The sequence below is a fragment of the Chiloscyllium punctatum genome, chromosome 39 (assembly GCF_047496795.1).
Source record: "Chiloscyllium punctatum isolate Juve2018m chromosome 39, sChiPun1.3, whole genome shotgun sequence".
Taxonomy (NCBI): domain Eukaryota; kingdom Metazoa; phylum Chordata; class Chondrichthyes; order Orectolobiformes; family Hemiscylliidae; genus Chiloscyllium; species Chiloscyllium punctatum.
In genome coordinates, this window is record NC_092777.1 from 57,458,152 (window position 1) to 57,476,470 (window position 18,319).

The following is an 18,319-nucleotide window of genomic DNA, read 5'->3' on the forward strand; positions in this document are numbered from 1 at the left end:
TATGTGCATGGGTGTCTGTGTGTGCACCTGTGTATGTATGTGCATGTGTATCTGTGTGTGCACCTGTGTATGTATGTGCATGGGTGTCTGTGTGTGCACCTGTGTATGTATGTGCATGTGTATCTGTGTGTGCACCTGTGTATGTATGTGCACGTGTCTGTGTGCACCTGTTATACATTTGTGCATGTGTGTGCACCTGTGTATGTTTGTGCATGTCTCTGTGTGTGCACCTGTGTGTGTATGTGCATGTGTCTGTTTGTGCACCTGTATGTGTGTGCATGTGTATCTGTGTGTGCACATGTATCTCTGTGTGCATCTGTGTATGTATGTGCATGTGTGTGTGTGTGCACCTGTGTATCTATGTGCATGTGTGTGTTTGTGCACTGGTGTTTGTGCATATGTGTCTGTGAGTGCACGTGTATGTATGTGCACATGTATCTGAGTGTGCACCTGTGTATGTATGTGCATGTGTGTCTGTGTGCACCTGTATACATATGTGCATGTGTATCTGAGTGTGCATGTGTGTCTGTATGCACCTGTTATACATTTGTGCATGTGTGTGCACCTGTGTATGTTTGTGCATGTCTCTGTGTGTGCACCTGTGTATGTATGTGCATGTGTCTGTGCACCTGTATGTTTGTGCATGTGTATCTGTGTGTGCACATGTGCATGTGCACGTGTATCTCTGTGTGCATCTGTGTATGTATGTGCATGTGTGTGTGTGTGTGCACCTGTGTATCTATGTGCATGTGTGTGTTTGTGCACTGGTGTTTGTGCATATGTGTCTGTGAGTGCACGTGTATGTATGTGCACATGTATCTGAGTGTGCACCTGTGTATGTATGTGCATGTGTGTCTGTGTGCACCTGTATACATATGTGCATGTGTATCTGAGTGTGCACCTGTGTATGTACGTGCATGTGTGTCTGTGTGTGCATATGTATTTGAGTGTGCACCTATGTATGTGCATGTGTGTGCACCTATGTATATGCATGTGTCTGTGTGTGCACCTGTGTATGTGTATGCATGTGTCTGTGTGTGCACCTGTGTATGTATGTGCATGTGTGTCTGAGTGTGCACGTGTGTCTGTGTGTGCACCTGTGTGTGTGCATGTGTGCCTCTGTGTGCACCCGTGTATGTATGTGAATGTGTGCCTGTGTGTACACCTGTGTATGTATGTGCATGTGTGTCGGTGTGTGCACCTTTATATGTATGTGCATGTTTGTCTGTGTGTACACCTGTGTATGTATGTGCATGTGTGTCTGAGTGTGCACCTGTGTAGGTATGTGCATGTGTGTCGGTATGTGCACCTCTGTATGTGCATGTGTGTCTGTGCATGTGCATGTGTGTCTGTGTGTACACCATGTATGTGCATGTTTGTCTGTGTGTACACCTCTATATGTGCATGTGTGCATGTGCATGTGTGTCTGTGTGTACACCGGTGTATGTATATGCATGTGTGTCTATGTGTGCACCTGTGTATGTGTGTGCATGTGTGTCTGTGTGTGCATGTATGTCTGTGTGTGCACCTCTGTATGTGCATGTGTGTCTGAATGTGCACTTATGTATGTATGTGTATATGTATCTGTGTGTGCACCTGTGTATGTATGTGCATTTGTATCTGTGTGCATGTGTGTGCATGTGTGTCTGAGTGTGCACATGTGTGTCTGTGTGTGCACCTGTCTATGGATGTGCAAGTGTGTTTGTCTGTGCACCTGTGCATGTATGTGCATGTGTGCCTGTGTGCGCACCTGTGCATGTGTGTCTGTGTGTGCATCTGTTTATGTGTGTGCACCTGTGTATATGTGTGCATGTGTGTCTGTGTGTGAACCTGTGTATGTATGTGCTTGTGTGTCTGAGTGTGCTCCTGTGTATGTATGTGCATGTGTGTCTGAGTGTGCACCTGTGTATGTATGCGCATGTGTATCTGAGAGTGTACCTGTGTATGTATGTGCATGTGTGCCTGTGTGTGCATGTGTGTATGTGTGTGCATGTGTGTCTGTGTGTACACCTGTGTATGTGCATGTGTGTCTATGTGTACACCTGTGTAAGTATGTGCATGTGTATCTGTGTATGCATGTGTGTTTGAGTGTGCACATGTGTATCTGTGTGTGCATGTGTATCTGTGTGTGCACCTGTTTATGTGTGGGCAAGTGTGTATGTGTGTGCACCTGTGTATGTGTGGGCAAGTGTGTATGTGTGTGCACCTGTGTATGTGTGTGCATGTGTGTCTGAGTGTGCACCTGTGTAAGTATGTGCATGTGTGTGCACCTGTGTGTGTGCATGTGTGTCTGTGTGTGCACCTGTGTAAGTATGTGCATGTGTGTCTGTGTGTGTATGTGTGTGCATGTGTCTGAGTGTGCACATGTGTGTGCACCTGTGCATGTATGTACATGTGTATCTGTGTGTATATGCATGTGTCTAAGTGTACGTGTGTGTCTATTTGTGCATGTGTGTCTGAGTGTGCACATGTGTATGTATGTGCATGTGTGCCTGTGTGTGCACCTGTGTATGTATGTGCATGTGTGTCTGAGACTGCACGTGTCTGTGTGTGTATGTGTATGCATGTATGTCTGAGAGTGCACATCTGTGCCTGTGTGTGCGCCTGTGTATATATGTGCATGTGTATGTGCATGTCTGTCTGTGTGTGCACCTGTGTATGTGTGTGCATGTGTGTCTGTGTGTACATGCGTGTCTGAGTGTGCACGTGTGTCTTTGCATCCGTGTATGTGTGTGCATGTGCGTCTGAGTATGCACCTGTGTATGTGTGTGCATGCGTGTCTGTGTGCACCTGTGTATGTGCGTGCATGTATGTCTGCGTGTGCACCTGTGAATATATGTGCATGTGTGACTGAGTGTTCATCTGTGTGTATGTGCATGTGTGTCTGTGTGTGCACCTGTGTATGTGTGTGCATGTATGTCTGCGTGTGCACCTGTGTATATATGTGCATGTGTGACTGAGTGTTCACCTGTGTGTATGTGCATGTGTGTCTGTGTGTGCACCTGTGTCTGTGTGTGCACCTGTGTATGTGTGTGAATGTGTGCGCACCTGTGTATGTATGTGCATGTGCGTCTGTGTGTGCACCTGTGTATGTGTGTCTGAGTGTGCACCTGTGTATGTGTGTCTGAGTGTGCACCTGTGTCTGTGTGTGCATGTGTGTCTGTGTGTGCACCTGTGTATGTATGTGCAAGTGTGCCAGTGTGTGCATGTATGTGGATGTGTGTCTGAGTGTGCACCTGTGTATGTATGTGCAAGTGTGCCAGTGTGTGCATGTATGTGGATGTGTGTCTGAGTGTGCACCTGTGTATGTATGTACATGTGTATCTGAGTGTGTACCTGTGCATGTATATGCATGTGTGTCTGTGTGTGCACCTGTGTATGTATGTGCATGTGTGTCTGAATGTGCACCTGTATATGTATGTGCCTGTGTATGTATCTGCATGTGTGTCAGAGTGTGCACTTGTGTGTGTTTGTGCACCTTTGTATGTATGTGCATGTGTGTCTGAGTGTATGTGCACGTGTGTCCGTGTGTGCACCTCTGTATGTATGTGCATGTGTATCTGAGAGTGTACCTGCGTATGTGTGTGCATGTGTGTATGTGTGTGCATGTGTGTCTGTGTGTACACCTGTGTATGTGCATGTGTGTCTATGTGTACACCTGTGTATGTGCATTTGTGTCTGTGTATACACCTGTGTATGTATGTGCATGTGCGCCTGTGTGTGCACCTGTGTATACATGTGCAGGTGTGTCTGTGTGTATGTATGTGCATGTGTATCTGTGTGTGCGCCTGTGTATGTATGTGCATGTGTATCTGTGTGTGCGCCTGTGTATGTATGTGCATGTGTATCTGAGTGTGCACCTGTGTATGTATGTGCATGTGTGTGTGCACTTGTATATGTATGTGCATGTGTGTGCACCTGTGTATGCATGTGCAGGTGTGTCTGTGTGTATGTATGTGCATGTGTATCTGTGTGTGCGCCTGTGTATGTATGTGCATGTGTATCTGTGTGTGCGCCTGTGTATGTATGTGCATGTGTGTCTGTGTGTGCATGTGCGTACATGTGACTGTGTGTGCACCTGTATATGTACGTGCATGTGTGCCTGTGTATGTATGTGCATGTGTGTCTGAGTGTGCACTTGTGTGTGTGTGCACCTGTGTATGTGCATGTGTATCTGTGGACACCCGTGTATGTATGTGCATGAGTGTCTGTGTGTGCATCTATGTATGTACGTGGATGTGTGTCTGTGTGTGCAACTGTGTATGTATGTGCATGTGTATCTGAGTGTGCACGTGTGTGTGTGCAACTGTGTATGTGTGTGTATGTGTGTCTGTGTGTGCCCCTGCGTTTGTATGTGCATGTGTACCTGTGTGTGCACCTGTGTATGTATGTGCCTGTGTGTGCACTAGTGTATACATGTGCATGTGTGCCTGTGTGTGCACCTATATATGTATGTGCATGTATCTGTATGTGCATGTGTGTCTGTGTGTGCACCTGTGTATGTATGTGCATGTGTGTCTGAGTGTGCACGTGTGTGTGTGTGCACCTGTGTATATATGTGCATGTGTATCTGTGGACACCTGTGTATGTATGTGCATGTGTGTCTGTATGTGTGTGCATGTGTGTCTGTCACCTGTGTATTTTTATGCATGTGTGTCTGAGTGTGCACGTGTGTCTGTGTGTACACCTGTGTATGTATGTGCATGTGTGTCGGAGTGTGCATTTGTATGTGTGCGCGCGCACCTGTGTATGTATGTGCATGTGTATCTGTGGACACCCGTGTATGTGCATGTGTGTCTGTGTGTGCACCTGTGTATGTATGTGCATGAGTGTGCACTGGTGTATATATGTGCATGTGTGTCTGTGTGTGCACCTGTATATGTATGTACATGTGGGACTGAGTGTGCACCTGTGTGTCTGTGTGCCTGTGTGTCTGAGTGTACACCTGTGTATGTATGTGTGTGCACCTGTGTAAGTATGTGCATGTGTGTCGGTGTGTGCACCTCTATGTGCATGTGTGTCTGTGTGTACACCTGTGTGTGTATGTGCATGTGTGTGTGAGTGTGCACCTGTGTATGTATGTGTGTACACCTGTGTATGTATGTGCATGTGTGTGTGTGTGTGCGCGCACCTGTGTATGTATGTGCATGTGTGTCTATGTGCGTGTGTGACTGTGTGCATGTGTCTGTATGTGTGTGCATGTGTCTGAGCATGCTCATGTATGTCTGTGTGGCAACCTGTGTATGTGTGTGCATGTGTGTCTGAGTGTGCACCTTTGTATGTGCGTGTCTGTGTGCATGTGTGTATGTGCATGTGTCTGAGTGTGCACCTTTGTATGTGCGTGTGTCTGTGTGCATGTGTGTCTGAGTGTGCACCTGTGTATGTATGTGCATGTGTGTCTGTGTGTGCACCTGTATACATATGTGCGTGTATCTGAGTGTGCATCTATGTGCATGTGTGCACCTGTTATACATATGTGCATGTGTGTGCACCTGTGTATGTGCATGTGTGTCCACCTATGTGCATGGTCTGTGCACCTGTATGTATGTGCATGTGTATCTCTGTGTGCACATGTGTATGTATGTGCATTTGTGTCTATCTGTGCATCTGTGTATGTATGTGCATGTGTGTGTTTGTGCACTGGTGTTTGTGCATGTGTCTGTATGTGCACGTGTATGTATGTGCACGTGTATCTGAGTGTGCACCTGTGTATGTATGTGCACGTGTATCTGAGTGTGCACCTGTGTATGTATGTGCATGCGTGTCTGTGTGCACCTGTATGCATATGTGCATGTGTATCTGAGTGTGCACCTATGTATGTGTATGTGTGTGCATGTGTATCTGAATGTGCACCTATGTGCATGTGTGTCTGTGTGTGCACCTATGTATATGCATGTGTCTGTGTGCACCTGTATACATATGTGCATGTGTGTGCACCTGTGTATGTATGTGCATGTGCGTCTGTGTGTGCACCTGTGTACGTGCATGTCTGTGTGTGCACCTGTGTATGCAAGTGCATGCGTATATATGCACGTGTGTGTGTGTGTGTGTGTATGTGCCTGTGTATATGTGCATGTGTGGGTCTGAATGTGCACATGTCTCTGCATGCGCAAGTGCCTGTGTGTGCAAATGTATCTGAGAGTGCAGGTGAGTGTTGGGGGTGTGGGTGTTGTATTGACCTGCCCAATAGAACAGTGCAAGTGGAGGTAGGTGAACCGTGATGGAGCGATTACACATTGGGGTTAATGAAGGGTATCATAGGTCAAGTTAGGTCAAGGATCTAGGACGTTTGACACTAATCCAACAGAGTAATGATCTTCTCCAGTTGTAAGCTGCCATTGAAATAGGGACACGAGAAACTGGTTTACGCAAAATATTGAGTTTATTTCAGATTTCCAGCATCCACAAAATGCTGGAGAAAATTAATGGGTCTGGCAGTATGTCTGGAGAGAGACACAGAGTTAATATTTCAGCTCGAAAGATTCGTCAGAGTCGACGCGGAACATTTCCCTCCCCACAGATGGTGGATGTATTTCCAGCATTTATAGTTTCCACGTCAGAAACGTGGAACAGAACTTAAACGAAGCTGAGAAGAGAATTTCCAGAATTTATTGAATTGTTTTGTCTGCAGAATGCTCCAGGGGCTGCAAATTTTTCACTTTTTTAGGTTTTTTTTCAGTATTTGAATTTATAAATAGCAGCAGCAAAGCTTAGATCTTACTTAAGACTAAAGGTTAATTTATTAGCAATTTTCAGCAACCATGATTAAAAAGGTGATACAACTTTTAGCTCAAATACAGATGTAACGATTGGAAGTAGGCACGGATAAAAGATACTTCTGATGAAAGTAAAATCAACTTTTAATAACTGCAGGCCTATTACTTGCTAGGAGATGGTCTTTCTGAAGTGATGATGTGGCGGAGCTGGTGTTGGACTGGGGTGGACAAACACCAGGTTATAGTCCAACAGGTTTATTTGGAAGTGCTAGCTTTCGAAGCACTGCTTCTTCATTGGGTAGCTAGTGGGGCAGGATCATAGGACACCGAATTTGATTTTGACTCACTAGCTAGAAGGAACAGCGCTCCCAAAGCTTGTACTTCCAAACCAGGGTGGACTATAACCTGGTGTTATGTGATTTTTAACTTTCTGAAGTGACAGGACAGAGAGTGAGAAAGTGAGAGCGGGAGAGAGAGCAGTTCTCTCGGGACTGTGTGGACTATTTCAGTAGAACTGCAGTAGGATTCCTGAAAGACTTTCTCTCTATGTTCCCATCTGTTTGAGGGGATGGGGTCTTTCAGAGTCCTTCCTGGGGGGTTCGGACAAAATGGTCTCTCTCACAGCCTGCCTCAAGTTGCTACATCAATTTTTGATAAACTATTGTTTGACAAAGCAATATCAACAATGCTGCAGTTCCCTGTGACTTCCTTCCAAGTCACCTGTTCTCTCAGAAGCTTTGAATTCTCAGACCCTTGGAAAACACTAAGTGTGTGTTCAGATATACATCAGCTTGTCCGCTATTTCTGGCTGTAGTGGCCAGAATAAGACCATAAGACATAGCAGCAGAAATTAGGCCATTCGGCCCATCGATTCTGCTGTACCATTCAATCATCGCTGATAAGTTTCTCAACCCCATTCTCCCATTTTCTCCCTGTAACCCTTGATACTCAGGAACCTGTCTATCTCCGTCTTAAATATACTCAATGACCTGACTTCCACAGCCCTCTGTGACAGTGAATTCCATAGATTCATCACTCTCTGGCTGAATAAATTTCTCCTTATCTCTGTTCTAAAAGGTCTTCCCTTTACACTCAGGCTGTGCCCTAGGGACTAGTCTCTCCTACCAATGGAAACATCTTCTCAACATCTACTCTGTCCATGCCATTCAGTATTCTATATGTTTCAATTAGATCCCTCTCATCCTTCGAGTATAAACCCAGAGTCCTTGAATGTTCCTCATAAGTTAAGCTTTTCATTCCTGGGGTAGTTATGTGACGTGTTAGGTTTGTATTCATTTTTACAGACAGACTAGGTTTCTAAACCGTACACATGAGATTATAATCACTTAAGGACAACAGCATTTCTTCTGCTCTCTCCAGCTGTCCCCGACCGACAGTCTACTGCCCCCTAGCCATTTAAATACGCCAATGCAGCTTTCGGAATGTAAAGAAAAACCAAGTCATAAACCTCCTCGTTCTCACACTCCATTTCGAGTTTTTAGTGAGGACAGAAACCAAAAGCTTCCTTCAAAGATGCCAAACTTCTCTCCATACTCCAAACCCACCAGCTGGTGAGGGCAATTCACCACCATCCATCTCCCAGATGCTCCAAACCAACATCCCAGAAACAGAACAGTTCAAGGGAAGTTCCGTGTACTTCTGCTGTCATAAAATTCTCTCCTCACTCTCAGGGTGATACTATCAAAACTGATCTCTGAATCTTGGGTGGCATGGTAGCTTAGCAGTTAGCACTGCTCCCTCACAGCACTCGGGTCCCAGGCTCAATTCCAGCCTCAGGCAACTGTGTGTGTGGAGTTTGCACGTTCTCCACGTCTCTGCGTGGGTTTTCCTCCGAGTGCTCTGGCTTCCTCCCACAGGCCAAAGATACGTGGGTTAGGTTGATTGGCCATGGGAAATTGCCCCATAGTGTCCAGTGATGTGCAGGCTGGGTGGGTAAGCCACGGGAAATGCAGGATTACAGGGATTGGGTAGGGTCAGTGTGGGATGCTCTTCAGAGGGTTAGTGTGGACTCAGTGGGCTGAATGGCCTGCTCAACATTGTATAGAAGTACCATATGGGAATCATACAAGGACACAGCAGGAGACTATTCAGCTCATAAAGCAGGACATATCTACATCGCTTCCTGCTACCACTAACTAAAATGTTTCCGTGTAAAACTCTAAGTGAATGGGAAGGTTTACATTTAAAGGGTTTGTTTTTCATTTACAGAGCTGCCTTGGGTTATCAATTTGCTGAGGAGCAAAGGTGGGTCATATCAAAGAAACAATGTACACCTTGTTGGCTCTTCACAACAGGCTGATCGTACAAAACCAGCCTGGATTTACAAAGCTCAGAACGTAATGTCTAACGCGAGATGCCAAACCCCAGATAGCACCTGTTGAAGAACCCCGAGCATGCTAAGAAAAACAGTAACAACCAATTTAAGTTCTTTAGGAAGCCTCTCAACGAGACCATCAGGGGGAACCCATCCTCTGCAGGCTAAAGGAATACGTCCAGTCATGGTGCGTGTTTTCGAATTAATGAAAAACCTGAGGACCAGCAGTTCCCAAGGGCAGCCCCCACGGTAATCCTTCTGCCAAACAGTTGAGTTGCCAACCAGTCAGTACTTTTTCCTAACGTGCTATAAATTAACGTTCCCTTTGAAATTTTGCATTCTTGTGTGTGTGTCCTGATCACTCCCAGGTGACAGGCTTTGAATCGATCTCTTCTTTCTCAGCAGCACCCGAGTGTAAAACCCCCTTTAGCCCCCGTAGCTCTCTCGTGCACGTTACAGATCGTTGTACAGAGGCCTGCACTCAGGATGCAGTTTGTACGGCCCCTGGTCCTCCAGCACACCATCTGGGGCGCACACCCAGGGGTCAGAGGTCACCCACTGCCACTTCCTCAGGTGTCCCTTCATAGTCTCCAGGAGGTCTGTGTAGCTCGGATCTGACGCCAGGTTGCGGGTTTCCAAAGGGTCCTGTTGGGTATCGAACAGCTCCCAACGCTCCCTGTAGTAGTATTCCCGCAGGGATTTCTCCCAGTGCGTCGGGAGACCAGACTCTGTCCTGTTCAACAGGTCCTGGAAGGTTGGCGAGAGGTAGAAATCTTGGTCGATGGGGAAAGGCATTTTGAAATGCATGTTGTGGATGAGCCGGTACTGATGGTGGTGCATGGCTCTCATCGGGTAATACATGGTGATCTCGTGGTGACTCTGACTGGCAAAGACAGTGGACCACGGCTGTTCAGCGTCAAGGGCAGGCAGCAGGGACCGGCCTGTCAGCTGTACAACCGGATCCTTCCCAAACAGGCTGTATGCTGGATAGGGGATGGAGAACCAGTCTAGAACAGTCGGAGTTATATCTACAGAGACAAAGGGGGAAGGGGGGGGGGTTGAAACGCACATATCATCACCCACCGGTCAATCTCCCTCCCTGCTCCTGAAGCATACTCTGAGTCGATCTAACTCTCCCTAGGCCCTAGTAGCTGGCTGGGAAGGAGTCACTCCTGACAGGGTCCCCCAATGTTACTCGGTGGGGGGAGGAAGACTCTGCTCCGAGAGCCTGCATGTTCCTGACTCCTGCTTGCCCTTGCTCTCGGTCCCCGCACCCCTGCTGGTACCTGCTTGCCCAGTCTCCAGGGCGATTGGGCTTCCTGCTCTGAACCAAGAGCTCCTTTGCCTCAGCATCCTGCTGGGAGGACCCCCCCCCCCCCCCCCCCCCCCCCCCATTCCTGGAGTGTCCCGGTTGCTGGGTCACCATGATCGGCCCCCTCACCTGGGAACCGGCACAGTGACCGGGCCTTCATCCACACCCTGTACTGTACCCCCAGCCTCCTGCCCCTCACCCCTTACACCCCCCCCCCCCCCCCCCACACCCCAACCCCCCACCACCACCACAAGGCACAGGGCCTGAAGTGGACGGACTCTCTCAGGCTGACACATAGCACGTACCCAGCAGGCTGACGTATGATTGGCTGACTTGACCCCAGCGCCCCGTGTGTTCCGGTGAATGCACCAACATCGGCTCGGCAATTCCTGCCCGGTACAGGTTGGTCCTTCCGTTCGGGAAGGGAATGCCGTTATCGGAGCTGTAGATCACCAGTGTGTTGTTGGCACGTCCAGCCTCTCTCAGCTCCTTCAGCACCAGCCCAATACCTGCAGACACAGATCAAGGGGAAGAGTAGTCAGAAACAGGCCCATCAGCCCATCAAATGTGTGCTGGCTCTTTGATGTTGCTAGTCTATCAGTGCCACCCTGTCCCTTGAGAGGTGGAGACCTCTGTTTTCCTTCATACACACATGCACATATACACTCAGACGCACATACAAGCACCACACATACACATACACTTACACTCAGATGCACATACATGCACCATACATACACAGACACATACACACACTTACACTCAGATGCACATACATGCACCACACATACAGACACATGCACATACACACGCACAGGTCATGCATGACACTGGGTCTCTCACACGCGTGCACACACACATGCACAAGGTGAAACAATAGCACGCATTCAGATGGGTACCTGTGGTGCTTGGGAGTATGAGGCCAAGTGCTGGAAATGGGATTAGAATAGTTAGGTGATTTTTTTTGCCCTGCACAGGCTCGATGGGCCGAAGGGTCTTTGTGTTTTGACCTTTATGACTGGGGTCAGGCCTGAACAATGTGATAACTCACAACCACAACTCACAACTCACATCGAGCAGCTGTAGCTCAATGGGATCCTGCTGTGCACTTGGGAATCTCCCCGGGGCCTGTCAAGATACTGCAAGGCCTCAGGACAAACAGGGGCCAGGAACCCATCAGGAAAAACAGGAAAAAACCACCAGGAAGTCATTAGAAGAAGCTCCAAATCTGAAGACCACAGGTTAGAGACTCAAGTCAGAGTCTTGGAGAGAAAATCAAGGCCATCAATCCCAGTTAGGTGCTGAGGGAGTGCTGCACTGTCAGAGGTGCTGGCTTCAGGATGAGCCATCAAACCCAGGCCCTGTCTGTCCATTTGAGTGAAAGTCTAAGATCCCTCCACATTATTAAAAGGGTGGCCTGCAAATAACAGCTTCACAAAACAAGATCATCTGCTTGTGGGCTGGGGCTGGTTGCTGCAATTCCCACATTACAACGGGTGACTGTACTTCAACCATACGAGATCGAGGCGCTATACAAAGGTAAGTTAAAGGTGCATAGAGCAAGGAGAATGCAATAATCATGGGTGGCTCCGATTTATGTGGAGACTGGGTAAATGTATTGGGGCACCAGTGATACGGAGAAAGAATTCCTGGGATATTTCTGGGATTGTTTTCTGTTGTGGAATCGGCTCGGGTAAAGGCTACTTTAAACCCAGCGCCATGGAATGAGGAAAAGCTAATTCATGACCTTGCTGTGAAAGTGCATTTCAGGAATAATGACCATAACATGAAAGGTTTCAAACTGAATGGTAAATTCTGCGTAGTTCACTCTGCATTTTAAATCCAAACTAGGACAATTACGAAGGTAGAGGATGAAGATGGTTGCAGTGGATTAGAAAAATACATCAGCAGGTTTGAAGGTAGTTAGGCAATAGTTCATATTTAAGAATTAACACTTGCTTTTCAAAGAAACATATTTTACTTTGAGCCAAAAATACCCGACAGGCAACATAAGAATGCGATGGCTAAAAAAGGAACTTAAGATCAAGAAAGGAGATGTACACAGTTGCCTAAAAATGTCGTAAGCCTGATGACTGGGAGAATTTTAGAATTCAGGAAAGGAGAACCAAGAAATTGATGTGAGTGTGTGTGAGAGAGAGAGAGAGAGAGAGAGAGAGAGAGAGAGAGAGAAAACAATACGAATTTAAAGTTAGCAGGAAACATACAAATGGATTGTAAAACCTTCTGTAAGTATATAAATAGAAAAAAGTAAAGCAGAGTGTGAATCCATAACAAAAGGAGACAGGAGGAGTTATAAACCAGAGAAATGATAGAGAAGCTAATTAAATAGTTTGTGCCTGTTATCACAGAGGAAGACGTAAGAAGTCACTCTGAAATAATTTAGATACAAGAGTCGAGGAAGATTGAGGAACAGAAACTAATTTGTAATAATAGAAGACATTAATATTTAAGAAACTAATGGAACTTAAAATTAACTAATCTCCAGAGTCCAGTGACTTTCACCCAACAGCCTGAAAGAGGTGGCCACAGAGAGAGTGGATGCATTTGTGATTAAATTTCTATTAGTTCTGTAATTGTGCCTGCAGATTGGGAGGTTGTAAATGTAACTCCACTGAGGCAAAGGAGGGAGTAAATGAGGAACTACAGAGCTGTTCGCCTGAGGTCTGTAATACAGAAAATACTAGAATCTGTTAAAAAGATTGGAGATTTTAAAAATAATTGTTTGACTGGATACAGTCAACAAGGATTAAGGAAGGGGAAATCATATTTGACGAACATGGAATTTTCAAAGATTATTATTTGTAGAGTCGATACTGAGGACCCAGTGGACGTGGGATACTTGGATTTCCAGTTTAAAAGTCCCCAGACAGGAAGTTAAACAGGATTACAGTGCATGGAGTTGAGGTCCAGGCAGTGACGGTGGTGTACTGGGATCTTACCTTGGTCTAGACGACTGATGGTGGTGTACTGGGCTGCCAGATCAATGCGGGAAGCTGGTGTGTCTGGTACAAAGGGGGGCACCTGAGGATGAGGGAACAACAATGGGGGAACAGGCGGGAGAAGCCAGAAAAGGGATAAAAATTAAATAGAATTCCATCCAGTGATTTCACAGCACAGTCACTCTCCCCATACCTGTCCAAGTTACAATGGCTGCTGTCTCCATCGGCTGATCCCACGGGAACTCATGACAGGAGTTTCGACATGTTCACGGTGTGCCTGTGATAACAGCCCCTCCACTGCCAGCAAAACCTCACTCCACTTCATTAATGAGGGAGTCACAATGCAGCAGTGTGGTCAGACAGAGTGCACCCCTTTACAGTGTCCTATCACCACTACCCCTCTGCATGGGACCCTGACTCCCACCAATCGTGGTCTGCCTCTCTCCTTGCTCAGTTGTCCAAGAGCACCAACTCCACACTGGGGGCTGGAAATTCAATGGGAACCAGTTTTGTCAGACAGCTCACCAACAACAGCTCATTCCACAGCCAGACACAAAGAACATAGAACATTCCAGCGCAGTATAGGCCCTTCGGCCCTCGATGTTGCACCGACCTGTGAAACCAATCTGAAGCCTATTTAACCAGGCTATTCCATTCTCATCCATATGCCTATCCAATGACCATTCAAATGCCTTTAAAGTTGGGTAGTCTACTACTGTTTCTCTGAGTAAAGAAACTACCTCTAACAGCTGTTCTATATCTACCTCCCTTCAATTTAAAGCTATGTCCCCTCGTGCTAGCCATCACCGTACAATGAAGAAGGCTCTCACTGTCCACTGATCTAACCCTCTAATTATCTTATACGCCTCAATTAAGTCACCTCACAACCTTCTCTCCAAAGAAAACACCCTCAACTCCCTCAGCCTTTCCTCATAAGACCTTCCCTCCATACTGGGCAACATCCTAGTAAATCTCCTCTGATCCCTTTCCAAAGCTTCCACATCCTTCTTATAATGCGGTGACCAGAACTGTACGCAATACTCTAACCGTGGCCACATCAGAGTTTTGTACAGCTGCAGCCTGACCTTGTGGCTCTGAAATTCGATAGAGGCACATAGGCCAGAAAGCCTCACTACAGCCTGCACTCATCCAGATGGCACACAGAGTCACACACACAGAGACAGGCACACAGTCTCTCTCTCACACTCACACACACACACGATAGAGACACAGGCATAGGCAGACAGAGAGGCACAGAGAAGCACACACTCAGACACACACACACACACACACACACACACACACACACACACACAGAGGCAGACATAGAGACACACACAGACAGATACATGTGTTTACCCACAACCGGCATTGTGGATCAACCCACAGCATGTGGACTGCAGTGGTTCAAGGACGCAGCTCACAACCACCTTCTCAAGGGCAAATAGGGATGGGCAATCAATGCTGGCCCAGCCAGCGTCACCCAAGTCCCACAAATGGATTAAAAAAAAACAACCCACAGTAAACAATGAATTGGGGTCAGGAACTGATGCTGAATTTCCCTTCCCAACCCCAACAAGAACAGTCAAGTTGAATAAATACCAAAAGAGCAGGCATCAAAAAGACACTCCTTGGTCTGCAGGCCCAATACACTATGACAAAGGTGTATCTCTGTCAGTGTGACAGTGTGATTGCATTGGTGCAAATGGGTGACACGATGGCTCAGTGGTTAGCACTGCTGTCTCCTGGGACCCTGGGGTTCAATTCCAGCCTCGGGTGTGACTGTCTGTGTGGAGTTTGCACATTCTCCCCGTGTCTGCGTGGGGATGCTCCGGTTTCCTCCCACAGTCATGGAGATGTGTGGTCATGATGTGGAGCAGCCAGTGTTGGACTGGGGTGGACAAAGTTAAAAATCACACAAACACCACAAAAATCACACACACTGAGCATGTGCAGATCAACTGGCTGAGGTCTTCTCAGACATCTTCAACCTCTCCCTGCAGTAGGCCACTGTCCCTGCCTGTTTCCAGAGGGCCAACTGCATGAAGGCTCATGCACCATGGCTCAATGACTACCACCCAGTGGCCCTAACTTCAGTGGTCATGAAGTGCTTTGAAAGGGCTGGTCATGGCATTAATCAACTCCAGCCTCCCTATTACTCTTGACCCACTCCAATTTGCCTATCGGACCAATAGATCCACGTCAGATGCCATATCACTTGCCCTTCACTCCTCCCTAGAACAGCTTCACACCAAGAACAGCTACATAAGAATCCTACTCATTGACTACAGTTCAGCCTTCACCACTACTATCCCCTCAAGACTGATTACCTAAGCTTAGTGATCTCAGACGAAGCCCAACTCTCTGCAACTGGATCCTTAGTGGCCTGTGAGTCAGGAAACTATCAGTGAAGATTGGGGTCAATATTTCATCCTCACTAACACTCAACACTGGAGCCCCCCAGGGGTACGTACGCAGCCCCCTCCTGTACTCACTGTATACCCATGACTGTGTCGCCAAATACCAGACTAATGCCATTTACAAGTTCACTGTTGACACCATCATAGTCGGTCGAATCTCAGATGGCAACAAAACAGACTACAGATGGGAGGTGGAAGAAGACCTGGAAAAAATGGTGCACTGAGAACAACCTAGCACTCAATGCTGGCAAAACCAAGGAACTCATTATTGACTTTCAGTGGGATGTTACTCATGTCCCCCTCAACACATTAACAGCAGAAAGGAGGAACGATTGGAGAGTGTCAAGCTCCTGAGAGTGGTCATCCACAACAAGCTTTCTTGGACTTTTCAGGTGGACACACTGGTTACAAAGGCCCAACAACGTCTCTTCTTCCTCAGGCAGCTGAGGAAAGTTGGCATGACGGTGAATACCCCTCGCCAACCTTTACAGGTGCACCATCGAGAGTATTCTGTCTGGATGTATCACCACCTGGTATGGCAACTTTACCATTCAAGGTCAGAGAGGGTTACAGAGAGTGGTGAACTTGGCCCGGACAATCATAAAGGCCAACGTCCCATCTACCAGGCCCGCTGTCAAGGAAAGGCCGCCAGTATTCTCAAAGATCCATCCCACCCTGGCAACGTTTTTCTACAACCTCTACCACTGGGCAGAAGGTACAGAAGACTGAACACACGCACCAGCCGGTTTCACAACAGTTTCTACCCGACTGTTGTTAGAATATGAATGGACTCACAAACTCTTAACTTTCGGGGTACCTGTGTTTTGGATTTTGAGCTGTTTGCCTATCATTTATTATCTATGCTACTTAACTCTGTGATCTGACCGTGTCTCGGTACATGTGACAACAAATTTAATTCAACCAGGTTATAGTCCAACAGGTTTATTTGGAAGCACTAGCTTTCAGAGCGCTGTTCCTTCATCAAGGTGTGTAGGTAGGTGGGTTAGCCACAGGAAATGCAGGATTACAGGGGTAGGGTGGTTCTGGATGGGATGCTCTTCAGAGGGTCAGTATGGACTCAATGGGCTGAATGGCCTGCTCCCACACTGTTTGAAGTCTATGACTGCGCCAGTGCTCTCACCTTGACCTGGTCCGGTGTGTATCGTTGCGGCTGCCAGTCCGGAATTCGGCCCATCCCACTCTCCCCATTGCCAAACTTCTCACAGAACGGCCCATACTCCGGGTGCGAATGGCCACAGCGGTGAGGATCATGGAAAGCCACATAGAGGAAGAACGGCCTGAGGAAGCAAAGAGAGAGAGAGAGATAAACCAACCGCCCTGGGTACCTGGGGGGGGGGGGGGGGGGGGGGGGGGGGGGGCTGCACACCCTGCGGGGGGTTGGGGGAGGGGGGTGTGTGAGGGGCTGCTCACCCTGGGGGTGGGGGGGAGGGGTGTGTGAGGGGCTGCTCACCCTGGGGGTGGGGGGAGGGGTGTGTGAGGGGGCTGCTCACCCTGGGGGGTGGGGGGAGGGGTGTGTGATGGGGCTGCTCACCCTGGGGGGCCGGGGGGAGGGGGTGTGAGGGGCTGCTCACCCTGGGGGTGGGGGGGAGGGGGTGTGTGAGGGGCTGCTCACCCTGGGGGTGGGGGGAGGGGGTGTGTGAGGGGGCTGCTCACCCTGGGGGGGTGGGGGGGAGGGGTGTGTGAGGGGCTGCTCACCCTGGGGGGCGGGGGGGAGGGGGTGTGAGGGGCTGCTCACCCTGGGGGGTGGGGGGAGGGGTGTGTGAGGGGCTGCTCACCCTGGGGGGGTGGGGGGAGGGGTGTGTGAGGGGCTGCTCACCCTGGGGGGGTGGGGGGAGGGGTGTGTGAGGGGCTGCTCACCCTGGGGGGGTGGGGGGAGGGGTGTGTGAGGGGCTGCTCACCCTGGGGGGGGCGGGGGGAGGGGGTGTGAGGGGCTGCTCACCCTGGGGGGTGGGGGGGGAGGGGTGTGTGAGGGGCTGCTCACCCTGGGGGGTGGGGGGGAGGGGGTGTGTGAGGGGGCTGCTCACCCTGGGGGGGCGGGGGGGAGGGGGTGTGAGGGGCTGCTCACCCTGGGGGGCGGGGGGGAGGGGGGTGTGAGGGGCTGCTCACCCTGGGGGGCGGGGGGGTGTGAGGGGCTGCTCACCCTGGGGGGGGCGGGGGGGGAGGGGTGTGTGAGGGGCTGCTCACCCTGGGGGGGCGGGGGGGAGGGGGTGTGAGGGGCTGCTCACCCTGGGGGGCGGGGGCGTGTGGAGCCAGCCATCTTGGGGAGGGGGTGTGTGGAGCCAGTCACCCTGGGGGGTGGGGGGGAGGGGGTGTGTGGTGCCAGTCACCCTGGTGGGGTGGGGGGAAGTGGGGGGGCAGGAGAGGTGTGTGGAGCCAGTCACCTGGTCACTCAGGCAGTGACCTCTGCCCAGGCATGAGTTTCACTGACACTGATCCCCCCCCCCCCCCCCGACTCCCCCACCTCTGGCTGTGACCTGGGCTGGTAGGGCTGGGGCTGGGGGATAGCCCGAGCAGTTTCGAGTTGCCCCACGCCCTACCTGTCGGCCGTGGTCTGC

General features: G+C 49.1%; 1 protein-coding gene across 1 annotated transcript in view; it reads right to left on the bottom strand.

Moving 5' to 3' along the window:
* Nucleotides 1-6,363: 6,363 nt before the first annotated feature.
* sgsh (N-sulfoglucosamine sulfohydrolase (sulfamidase)) overlaps nucleotides 6,364-18,319 on the bottom strand; it is a 23,091-nt gene continuing 11,135 nt past the window's right edge. Inside the window, exons 5-8 of the mRNA XM_072558791.1 lie at nucleotides 16,885-17,041; nucleotides 13,324-13,405; nucleotides 10,669-10,872; nucleotides 6,364-10,079 (exon numbers count right to left, since the gene is read on the bottom strand). Of these exons, the coding sequence (XP_072414892.1) occupies nucleotides 9,505-10,079; nucleotides 10,669-10,872; nucleotides 13,324-13,405; nucleotides 16,885-17,041 (1,018 nt within the window). The 3' untranslated portion in view covers nucleotides 6,364-9,504. The remainder of the gene's footprint in view (nucleotides 10,080-10,668; nucleotides 10,873-13,323; nucleotides 13,406-16,884; nucleotides 17,042-18,319) is intronic.